The following is a 13253-nucleotide window of genomic DNA, read 5'->3' on the forward strand; positions in this document are numbered from 1 at the left end:
GATAATTTGCAAAAGTATTTTTGTTCTGCACAGTTCCTTATAAACTGTTTATTTTGATGAAAGAAAACATTATTTTTCATCACTTTAAAAACACACATTCCTATCATAATATTTTTGTGAGAAATTCCAAGATATTAGTATATTTAAAATATTAAAATATGTAGGAATTTTATGTAATTACATCATTATTTCTTTTTATTTCATAAAAGATCAATGGGAAACATTTCTGATAATTTTGGGTAACATAATTCCATCACAAAATACAGTAAGTTCTGTTTTAAATATATGTTGAAAAAAAGTAGTCTGAATACTGTTAAATATTAATAAATTTTTTGGTAAAGTTATAGCTTTCAAAAATTATTTTTCTAGAAGAATGTTCCTTAATATTACTTGTAAGAGAAAATACTTTTTTCAGTAAGGAATTTCTTAATCTAAAATATATAATTAATTATATGCAGAATATAATCTAGCTTTTGTGGAAAACTTTAAGTTTGCAGTAAATGCTTAAAGTTAACTACATCAGAGCTATTCGTGTGAAGGCAGAAGAAAATTAAATAGAACATACTGAAGCAAAAATAAATCAATAATAAAAAATTTTCCATTTTATTCTTAGCATGATGATGGCACTGCCTCAGTACATCATATGTAAAAAGCCACATAATTTTCATTATTTCAAAACTTCCTTAACAGTGGTTTTATTCTATGCCATTTTGTTGCTTATTAGTATAGTTAAGCTTTAGGATAGAATACCTTGTTAAAAAATTAAAGTTCAAAGACATAAAATTATGCTCTTAATACTTTTAGAACTGGACCACAAAACACCCTGCATAATTTTTCCAAATAACAACTGTATTTTAATATTTCCATTATTCATACCTGGAAGCTAGGAGAAGAGCACTAGAATAATTCTTTTGAAGGTAAATCCAGTCATAACCATGTCCAATCTTAATAATGGGAATAAACTTAGAATTTTTAATATAGTTAGTAAAAAGGATATAGTTTACTCCTTATCCATAAACACAGTTATATTTACTGTATTCACATTTGGTTAAAATTATTATTTGTGTAAAATTAATTATTGGTGGAATTAGCCTGTTTGTTTTGTTTTGGGTTTGCTTATTCTGTTTTCTTTATCGGTGCCTAAGCATCAGAGGTATACCCATAACATTGACTAGTCAGAGTTTGCTCACGTTCACCTGTTATCTAAAGAGGACAAATGGTGTTGATTGATTTGCAAATATACTTTACTTTTGATTAGTACAACAGTCTGTGTCATTCATGTTACAATGTATACTTAGTCTACTGAGAAATGTACAAGAAGGAAATTTAATATTAATTAGGAAACAAGATGCTAATTAAATATAACTTTAATATCATAAAAACATATAAAATACCATTATGCTTCCTTGTGTGCAGTAATACCTCAGTTACCTAGAACCCATTTTTCACGTACAGATTTGCTAAGATGCCAGTGGACTGGGTTCTAGTTAGCTGAGGAGTATACCTTAATCAAGGAGTGTAACTTCAGAGTAGCCTATGTATGATCTAGCCCTTATACATAACCATTATTTTCTTACCTGGGAAGGGTAGAACCTGTTTGCCTGTCAATTGTTTCATGTTTTTCAGTCATAAGTCTAAGATTTGTTCTCTAGCAAAGAGAACTAGAGCCAATACTAGACTTTAAAAAAAAATTTTAGATTTCTATTTCAATGCTGTCACTTTCAACCTGCTTACTCTGAACTAGTGGGAGCAAACCCGCTACTCCTATAGCCTTAATCCAAGAACATGCAGCTTTGGTAGGGATTTAAAACAAAAGAAAGAAACAATAAGAGAGAAAGATATGCCCTGCTACATTATTTGAATCAACACCAGCAATGAAATCACAATTATCGTAAATATTTAAATTAAATAGTTAATAATATATAAATAATATTAAATATTATTAAAATATTTAATAATATTTAATATTATTCAGACTAATTTTTTCAATATATATTTAAAATGGAAGTTACTGTATTTTGTGATGGAATTATGTTACACAAGATTATTAGAAACTCTTCCCATTGATCTTTTATGAAATAAAATGAAATTATAATGCAATTACAAGAAATTCCTATGTATTTCAATATTTTAAATATACTAATATCTTGGTATAGCTTACCCACCTGATTCCATGAATACCTCCTAACCTCTCCATCTTCAAGCAAAACTAGTGCTAACTTTATATTCTTCAAGTAAAAAGCTTGAAGCTGTCATTTTTTATGAAGCTCCATTCTCTCTGTCCTTCTAAACCATGTGAACTTTGGGGGAAATATTTTACTTTTTCTTCTAATTTTATGCTTTTCCATGTAACATTCTAATAACAAAGTTGAGGGGTTTTTTCTATTTACAAAACAATGATTTTAATTGCTTTCCTACTGGTCTTAAGTTAAAAGAAGTCCAAGTATATGAACTGATATTAGTAGACAGACTGGGAAATCCATTATAGATTTTGAATTGAATAGAGCATTGCTATATATAGTATAAAGCTGAGTATTTTTACATGGTCAGTTTCTAAGCATATTGGTCTGATTGAAGTTTTATGAGAAACATAGTTGTCTTCCAAAAAATATAAAAAGATAATTAAGAGTGCAAGCAAATAACAATACACAGATCTGAGAGCTTTGGTGGTTGATCCCAGTATTCTATGTGGGGTATATCCCATCTTAAAAAAGTTTATTGCATAAAATGATGAAAACCATTAAATGAAAAATTAATTTATCAAAATACCATAGACACCAACATGCCAGTTAAGTGTTATTGTATGATTCTTTTACAGTAATGTGCTATCAATCAGGCAACAGATTTACTGATATCTAATAAATGCTCAGTACTGTATTAGGCATGGAGAAAAAACAGAAAAACCCAACCTATGATTCCTAAGTTTCAAGAAGCTTATAATTTTGTTGGAAAGAAAATAACTATGTCAAAGGATACACAAATATAAATACACAAATATACACACACAAACACACACACACATTCAAAATATTATGATAAGTACCTTAAAGAAATGATTAGTCTAAATGGACTAAAACTGCAGAGTTGAGATATAGTAGAATTGTGTGAAACTTTTTAATGTAAACAAATACCATAATAGCAATACAGAAACAATAATAGAGATGATAAAGCAAAATAATTACAAAATCATTTAAATCATACATTATTCTTTAATTTAAGAAAGATTGGAATGCAGTATGTCAATGGCCTGTGCTTCTGATGAGCTTCCATTCTAAAGCAGGACAATATACACAGTAAGTCTACAATATGCATATTACATATTTTTATTTTCTGGAAATACAGATGACATAAAATTACCATTATAAAGTGCACAATTCAGCAACATTCAATACATTTGCAATGTTGTGCAGCCATCACCACTACCTAGTTCCAGAACTTTTTCCTCACCCCAAATGGAAACCCCATATCTATTAAGCCGCCACTCCACATTCTTTCATCTCCCAAACCACTGGCAACCACTAATCTGCTTTTCTTCTCTATGAATTTGACTATACTGGATGTTTCATCTAAGTGGTATAGAGACCCTTGTCACTGGTTTCTTTAACTTGGCATAATGTTTTAAAGGTTCATCCATATTGTAGCATGCAAAAGTACTTCATTTTTTTCTTGACTGAATAAAATTCCATTGTATGGATAAACCACATTTTGCTTATCCATTCATCAGCTGATGGACCTTTGGGTTGTTTCCAACTTTGGGCTAATGTTAATAGCATATATGATATATTAATCAATGTATTGGATGTATATTATAAACACAATAATCATACACACAAACATACACATATATGTACACACTAGCATTCTATTTTTTCTGCTTATATTAATTGTTATTCTTTTGTTTAGGTGACCCTGTTTCATATGGAATATTCTGGGAACAGTAGGACCTGGGTTTAAATGGAGAGTCTGAAGACATTAATGCAGTGTTTTTGCTCACAATATAAGCATTAAAGTTAGACAAGACACCATCTCCTACATCAAGATATACCTATGATATAAATGTAGATCTCACAGTCCATTATGCAAAATATTTTTCTCCTATATTTTCCCCCTCATGGACATTTGTTAAAATTATAGCATTTCAAAAGCTCATCTGTTTGTAATTTTACTTTACCTCATATAAACTTACAATATACTCTGGGGATTTCAACAGCTTTAGTTCATATTTTTTCTCTGTTTAATAAGGGTTAATATCTTTGAGGTGAGTCTCCAGTAGTTAAAGAATAGTTAAATTTAAACTTATATCCTAAATCAAAAATCCTCAAATAAAGAGGAGGTACTTATACACATAGAATACTGTATATACCTTCTGCTAGTTTCACGAATAAAAACTAAAGTAAAAAACACTGTACAATAATTGTCCAAATGTTGTAGAAGATCAGTATACACTGAATAAGAACAAAAACAGAAAATTTTATTCTTGACATTAATAATAAATATGAGTATAAATGAAGTCAGACTAATCACCAGAAAGGAACATTACTCCTACAGCCAAGGAGAAAGGAAGATGACCCTAATAGGCCTATTTCTTTATATTTCCCTGAAAGCAGCCTTGTTAAATCAGTTTTGTCAGCCTTCCTGCAGATTTTCCGGTCCTGAGGAAAATGAGGTTTTTCTAATTCCATCAGCTTTACGGTTATCACTTCACAGGAACACAACTTTAATGTACTGGCATTCCCCACCCCCATCTCTTTTTCTCAAAGAAGGGGCGAGAAAAGCCAAGATTATAATCTGAATTTTAGCAGAATTCATAGCATAAATTTTTTAAAAAATATATATATATTATTGATTTAACCTGCAGCTTTCCATTTGTAAAAGGATAATTCAAAACAGTGGTAGTCAGTCATAGCAACATTTCTTTAATCTTTGAAATAAATCACAATCCTTATAGGTGAGGAGAAAGTTAACAGAAGATACACTGTTCCAATTACTGTTTGGCCGCTAAAAGCATTAGGTAATATTTGTTCAAAATTACTTTTCATAAAATACAAACCATTCTACTGTTAACATATCACATTGTGAAACTAATTAACAAGAACACAGTCTTGGCAAACTTGATAATCTGAAAAGACTCTAAACTTCAACAAATTTCACCCTGGTGTATGCAGTATGTTCATCTTTGCAAACAGATCTAAGCTGGTGTTCAAAATATTTAGTTATTCCTGCAAATGAACATTGGTACAACTTTTATGTGGCCAATGTCATCTCTGATTTAATGATTTCTATTGCTTATTGTTAACAAGGGCTCCACCACTCTTTTTCACTTTTACATTTCCAGGGCCAAGCCTAATATCTAGCATATGATGTGTTCATTACATGTTTGATGTATGCATAAATTAATTAATGAGAAACATAAATTATTTCTCCCAAGTTCTACCCCAAACTAGATCTCTATTTACAGTAGTAGAGAAGCTGTCTCTATAAAATCAAAAGCCTGGGATTTCATGTTGAAAAGACCTAAGATAAGTCCTTGCTCCACCATTTATTAGCTGTGCTGTTTAAATCACTCAACCTCAGTTACTTCATCTAAAATATAGAGATAACAATAATACTTGCCCCATAAGGTTATTGTGAAGTCAAAACAAGATAATATTTCTCCACCTGTGAGCCAGAGTAAGTATAACAGAGGTTGAGGCTGGGAAGATGGTGGTGGTAGCAGTTTTTGAATTTGATTTTCCAGAATCCCCATAGAAAAACAGACAGAGCACCTAGGTTGCAAAACCAAAAAAAAAAAACAGGGACAATATTTACAACTGAATTAGGTGACAAGGTATTCCCATGATTCTCAAAATAAAAATGGTTCAGGAAAAATCACCAACAATTATAAGACCATCATGTTATCAAGGTCTGTGTAGGAAGAAGCAATAGGGTAGTTGATGGATCTGAGACCAGGGGAACCCCAAAGTAGCAAAGTAGTATTCACTGGAAAGCACAGTAAACAAAAAGTTGAGAGAGCAGCTGAAGTTGATAAGGGTTTAGCCCACTCTACAAGTGAGTTTGAGAGGCCAGCATTTGTGACTGAAGGCACTGCAGCAATGTAGCCTGACAAACTTTTGAAAATGACCAATCAGTGGTCCCTTCCAAGACAAGGCCTTACACTGAGACAAAACTTCTGGGAGTGGAATCAAAATTGAGCGGGATAGGGACAATAGTGACAAAAGCAAAAGAAGGTCTAGATAAAGTGAGGAAGAGAAAGAACACCATGATATCTCAGAAAGGAAGCCATCATTTTTTGAACACAACAACAGAAAAGGGAGCTTTGTGAAGTTAGAGCTACTTGTGAAGGTAGCGCCCATGAGCTACCCTGTATACTGCCCCCATCTAAAAGTTAAAGAATCTAATAATTCTACATAAGAATGAACAATCAAATATTATTGAGGTAAACCTCATAGAAAGTTATTATGAGACAAAAGAAAATAAGGAGCAGAATAGCATTCCTACAGTTCATAAAAATGGATTAACACTACATGACTTACTATTTTAAAATGAACTAAAAGACATTAAGAAAATTGTACGACATGAAAGAACACTATAAAGCAGATTTATAAATTGTAAAAAAAGATAAGGTAACAGAATTCAGGAAAAAATAGAAATAAAAGAATTCATTTAAAAAACATTCCTTCTAAATTTAAAGAACAGAAAAAATATAGAAGTAAGTCAGAGAAAGACAATATGATATTGCTTATACATGGAATCTAAAAAAAAAAAAAAAAGGTACAAGTGAACTTATCTACAAAACAGAAATAGAGTTACAGATGTAGAAAACAAACTTATGGTTACCAGAGGCCAAGGGGAGAGGGAGGAGGGATAAATTGGGAGGTTGGGATTGACATATACACTCTACTGTCTATAAAATAGATAACTAATAAGCATCTACTGTATAGCACAGAGAAACTCTACTCAATACTCTGTAATGGACTATATGGAAAAATAATCTAACAAAGAGTGGATATATGTATAAGTATAACTGATTAACTTTGCTGTACACCTGAAAGTAACACAACATTGTAAATCAACTATACTCCAATAAAAATTTTAAGAAAAAAGATAAAGGTCAAATGGAGGAAAAACTTTAGAAACAAAAAAAGAAATTTACAAAAGAGATGATAATGATTTAATAAAAAGTGTCAATTATTGAAAACAAGTAAAAAAGATCCAGTACACAAATATTAGGACTCACTGAGAAAGAAAATCAAACGGAAGAACAGAACAAATACAAACTGGACAAAAAAATCGAAACTACATATTGAAAGAACACACCACAACACCACATGCCTGAAAATGTCAACCCAGAATGACCAACACCATTATATTTTCTTTAAACAGTACTAGAATTAACAAGAAAAAGAGGAAAAAAATCTTAAAACATCTAAGAGAGTGAATTATTAGGGAATGAAACATATTATCATAAGACTTTTCAGTAGTAATTATGCCAGAAGGAAATGGAGTATATGGTGACTTTATATCCAGTAAAACTGACTTACAATTACAAAAAACATAAACTATATTTATCAATATGAAAGAACTTAGGAATATTGTTTCCACGAATGATCCAAGATTCCATTGGCAAATAAGCTTTAGACAACCAAAATGACTGGAGAGACAAAAATTAGACACTAGTACAAAGCATTAAACATATAATTATTATAGAATGATGACTAAAACAAAGAAACTGTAGCAAGTATATTTATGTACCATATCAATGTAGATATAATACAACTATTTTTGAAAGAGTACACAATGAGGGAGCATAGTCAAAAATAGTTTTAACTCTTTTCAATGATTATATTTGTCATCATAGTATATATATTATTATTCTGAAATGATTGAAGGTGTAATATGGGAAGAAGCAAATGATAATCAGAGAATATTCTGATTTTTTTCATACCTTATGTCCTTTAGAACCAGGATAATAGATCTGAAAGAAAGAAGGTACAGATATAATACAGAAGATATTATATAAAAAAAACTCATAGTCCTGAATTTGAAGTATCAGTGAAAAACTATGAAGTGTTTTATCTTTAAATATATATGTGTCTATGTATGCACATACACACATGTCTCGTACCTCTGTCCACTAAAAAAAACTATGAGAATGACCCAAACAGTAGCAATGAAAATCCCTAGCACCTAGATTAGGGTTTCAAAATATTACCCACTAAAAGAAAAGAGGCTCTCTTGGAATACTGGCAGTTTCAAGATCTAAATCAGGAAATAAACAAGGTGACCCTTGAACATTTTATCTTACCAGATAGGATATAGCTGTCAAGATTATTAAGATCTTGCCAAAACAACTCAGGAGCCAACTTGAAGAGGGGCTCAAAATTGGATAATGTAAGCTTCGATAAGGATAAGAATTGTAATGAAATAAAACACATCAAATATATTTAAATCTATAAATTCATAATTATATGAAGATAATCTACTTGGTCTTTCTTTGAGGATGAAAGAATAAACTCACTATCTTAGAAATAGGTAAGTAGAGCTAAAGAATCATGTCTTTATCTTGCTCTTCTTATATGAATTGTACCACTAGGCAACAAAATAATAGATAAGGGATAGCATTTCTTTTATAAAAGTGTTGTAGGAAATGAATTAAAAGCAATAATAGAATTATAATATCATCATGTTGCAACCACAGTGTATTAATGGATTTGGGAACTGAACATTTCTTATATCACAAAGAAGATACAATCAAAATATAAAGTAGATGTTCTTTTCCCTGTTCTTTCTGCTAACTACAGCTCAAAGCACTGAACATCATATATCAAACAAACATAAGGAATGTCTGAAAGTTGGAGAGAGGGCAGATCAGTGACCTCAGAGCCTAAAGAAAGACATGGTTGTGAGGCCCTGGGTCTTCATTTTGACTCATATATACAGACTGTACACTTGAGAAGTCAGTAACCTGGAAACACCAACAAACACAGACCAAAAAATTCCCATCAAACGCCTGCTCTCAGTAACCAAAGGTCCTGGAAAGGGACAGCCTAGCAACAAATAAATTGTTAGGCAGCAACCTTTTGACTCAGCTGTACACCACAGAAAAAAATGTGGCTCCATCCCTACATGCACTAGCCTAGTGGAGGCCCTGGTTTTCCACCCTTGTCAGGTGCTTTAACTGCTTTCCCTGTCACCATCCCCCTCCACCTTCCTCTTTATCCTCCCACAGTGATTTCAGAGAAGACGGTGTGGGGGCAGTAATGAGTCACTCCTACCCCTCCCAGTGGAAGATTAGTGGAGAGGCCAGAACTACCACCTCATCCTAGAAGTAACAAGGAATCACCCCTACCATGCCACTGCTCAGGTGTCAGCAGAGGCAGGGTGGGAAACCTAGACTTATTCCCTTCACACCAGGCAGTAACAAGATGTCCCTCTCCCTCCCCACTGGGGTAGATGGTGTCAGAGAAGACATAATGAAAAGTCAGGTCTCTCAGCACTGCACAACCCTAAAGAAGTCAGCCTCCCTCAGTGTTAGTGAAGGCCACTTAGTGAGTAGTAGTAAGGCAACTCTGCCTCTCTCAATTAGGGTGGTATCAGCAGCGGCCTAGTGGAGAAAAGGGACTCCTAACCTCACCCAGTAATAAACCTCTGCACCCACAGGGTGTCAGTGGAGGCTGAGTGGAGAACTGGGACTTTCACACCACCTGGCAGTAATAAGGCAGTGTTCCATTTCCCACTCGAGTGGTGTCAGATGAGGCTTGCTAAAACAGAAATTGTAAATAAAATCCAGTGTCATAACATAATGTGCAAAGTGTCCAGATTTCAACTGAAAATCATTCATCATACCAAGGAGCAGAAAAATCTCCACTTGAATGAGAAAAGACAATCAACAGACACCAATATCAGAATGACAGAGTTGTTAGAATTATCTGAAAAGAATTTCCAAGCAACCATCATGAAAATCCTTCAACAAGCAATAACAAATACACTTAGAACACTGAAGAAATAGAAAGTCTATGAAAAAGAAAAGAGGAGATAAAAAAGAGCTAACAGAAACTCTGGAACTGAAAAAATAACCAGAATAAAAAACTCAACAGATAAGTTCAACACCAGAACATAGGGGACAGAGGAAAGAGTCAGAGAACTTGATAACAGATAAATCAAAATTACCCAATTTGAAAAACAAAGCGAAAATAACTGAAAAAAAATGAACAGAGCCTCAGAGGCTTGTATGATTATAATAAAATATCTAACATTGATATCATTAGAGTTATGCATGGAGAGAAGAGAGCAGGCCTGAAAAGATATTTGGAGAAATAATAATGTAAAATTTTCCAAATTTAACAAGAAATAAATTTATGGATTCAAGAAGCTGAGTAAAACATTTAAATCTATTTTCTTCAGGACTTCCCAGAACCTTGTATATACTAATGTGCATTATGGAATCATAATTTCACAAATGGATTAGATACTCAACCATTTTTTTCATGACTATAGTTAGGGGTCACGCCACTCACTCCCACCTGGGATTAATTTACAGTCTGCATTGTTTCCTTTTCTTTTTCTTTAACAAGAAATATTGGGAAATCAATGGCAGTAGCTTTTTTTATTTGAGAAGTGTAAGCAACATTGGAATCAAAATGGATGGACTTTCTTGGGGCCTCCTAGTATCACGGAAGTCAGCTTCCCTCTGAAGGATGTGTGAGAAACATCATTGCCTAATGAAGTAAGGTCTAATCAGGTCCTCTGTGTTTTGAAAAGCTAACTGTTAGTAGTAGATTTCTAGATAGTGAAGGTGATAATGAATCTTGGTCCATGAGGTAACAGATGCAAAAACTAAACTTGATTGAGAGTTTCTGGAGCCAGCTGGTCCCCTGGCAAAAGGATAGATATTTTAATGAATAAGTGATCCCTTGGAAGCCCAAGAATATATAGCCTTGGAAAGGTGAGCTCATTAGCACTAAGTAGTATGCTTATTTTTGGAAGAAAACTAAGAGCTTGTTTTGAGATCTGGACCTACACTACACAATCTTAGCACTGGTCTATGTCCTCTTCCAGAACGTGTAGGATGAGTGTGCAACTGCATTAGACAGCAGCCAGCAGCAGTGGCCATAGTGGACTGACCAAATATCACTTCTCAGACTTGGAATTCAAACAGATCCGCATTTGTACTTCATAGGGCACCAGAGTATTACTGGTCAAGTTGAGGTGGGGACAGGGGGAGAGCCTCGATAGAAAATATAAAGATAAGTGACCTTATTTCCACATTGTATTTGTGGAGACAGTACACTGATTATACTCAGGAATATTTACTACTCTTTCAAGTCATTTTGAAGATCAAATACAACTTCAGTTATTCAATAAATATTAATTGAGAGACTGCTATGTATGGCTCAGGCAAAGCACAATATGTGAGAAATGCTGTTATTATTCTTATATTTCATGGGCATTTATTGATGAACAGGCAGAGATTATAGGAGTTAATGTCATAATCACTGCCCCCAAGGAGTTCAAAATATACTAAGACAGATAAAAATACAAACATGAATGACAGGACAGTATGATAAGTACAATAAAAGGTACGGACAAATTACTTTGGAAACATTAAAAAGACAGTGCTTTTATTTGCCTATGGGACTAACTATAGAAATTGTTTGCATGTGAGATTGTGGAAAGGACCCTTGAGAGATCCACACAAACCTTTATGTTATATGTTTGTATTCTAAAAGAAATATAGCATTGTGAAATGAGATAATGTCCTTTCTCTGGTATATTTTACAGAAATTATCTCATAAGTAAATATAAAAGATACTTTCTTCCCACCAAAGATACTATTTAGGAATCTCCGTAAAGATAAATTCCCAAGGTGACTATAATTTTAAAAATAAGTCTCAGTGAGCCCCAAACTACCTAGAGGTCCTATTTATCTCTCTCTGAAACAGTATTCTTCTGTCAAGGGCTCTAATCATCCTATTAAAACCAAGCTTTGAGAAGCAACCATAATTTATTACTGTTGAATCTGATTAATCCATCAAGTTTACCTCTTCCCTTACTCATTCTTCAATATGTTGCTATATCTTACAGTTAAAATTAAAATCTGCTCAAAATATTATTTACTTCTTTTAATTGTGTGGAATTTCAATGCTTTATTCTACTGCTTCAAAAGAGAATGTATCAATGTTTCTATACCCCAAGATGCTGACAAATTGTTTCCTAATGAAATCCTTTTATGCCTTCAGCCCTTATCCCCTAAATTAAAGTGGTTTAAAAGGCAATGGCAAATTGCTTAATTTTTAAAAGAAATTAGTGAAAAAGTAAGTTATACTGACCATTTTACTAAAATGAATATCTTTCACATTTTTATTCTCTAATATTTGACATAGAGATATTAGGAGGTACATGGAGGCTCTATATCAGGTGAATTCCCTCAAAAAATGACAACAGAGCTGCAAAGATAAAATGAATATGATTTTAAAATTTAGATTTGTTATAAGCACCTTCTATATTGCAGATTAAATGTAATTGCAAAATCTCCAAGCAGTTCATTTAATCAAATTCTGCCTAATCTCTGATCACTTGAACACATAATCAGCTTCACGCTTTTGCCCACTTGAGAATTATTGATTCTTCCTATTAAAACAAATACAGATCCAGGTGATACATATTATAATTATCACAGCTAATGTGATTACTGCATGTAAATTGATTACTATAATTAGGATATAGTTATTTGTATGAGAGAGAGGTAAACTGCAGGGTTTTTGGAGAAAAGAAAGATTAATACATTATACCCCTCAGCAGTCAAATAAAGGAGGAAATACATTAAGTTAATGTTATATGTCACCATTACATATGTTTTAATATACATTAAGTAACCATTTTTAAGTAGCGAGGCTTTGAATGACTTTAGTATGAGAAGAGAGGAGGGCTAGATGTGGGAAAAAGAGAGGAAGAGAAAATAGAGGAAGCAAAGAGAGAAATGGAAAAAATGGAAAGGAAAAGAAGAAAAGAGGAAAAGGGGAAAATTAAAGGAAGGAGGAGGAGAGAAATGGGAAGAGAAAATAAATACAAGTTTCCAAACAAAATATTAATCTAATGTTATAATAATGATGCTATCTTTTTGCATTATTGTTATTCAAAGGAAGTATGCTAAGTAAAATTCTATTCCAAGATTTTTTTGTCTGTGTTTTAAAATGTTAACTTCGAAAAACAATGGTTTTGATATCTTCACAGCTCATAAATTAAACAACAAC

At 32.6% G+C, this 13253-nt stretch overlaps 1 protein-coding gene across 6 annotated transcripts in view; it reads right to left on the reverse strand.

Annotated features, from left to right (window-relative positions):
- PCDH11X (protocadherin 11 X-linked) overlaps nucleotides 1-13253 on the reverse strand; it is a 779467-nt gene that overhangs the window by 568772 nt on the left and 197442 nt on the right. For 4 of the 6 annotated variants that reach the window (XM_067023490.1, XM_067023487.1, XM_067023485.1 and 1 more), the window contains exon 4: nucleotides 7946-7975. The exons of the other annotated variants lie outside the window; for them this stretch is intronic. In XM_067023490.1, coding sequence (XP_066879591.1) covers nucleotides 7946-7975 — 30 coding nt within the window. The remainder of the gene's footprint in view (nucleotides 1-7945; nucleotides 7976-13253) is intronic. 6 annotated transcript variants of the gene reach the window in all.

This window comes from Kogia breviceps, chromosome X, assembly GCF_026419965.1.
Source record: "Kogia breviceps isolate mKogBre1 chromosome X, mKogBre1 haplotype 1, whole genome shotgun sequence".
Taxonomy (NCBI): domain Eukaryota; kingdom Metazoa; phylum Chordata; class Mammalia; order Artiodactyla; family Physeteridae; genus Kogia; species Kogia breviceps.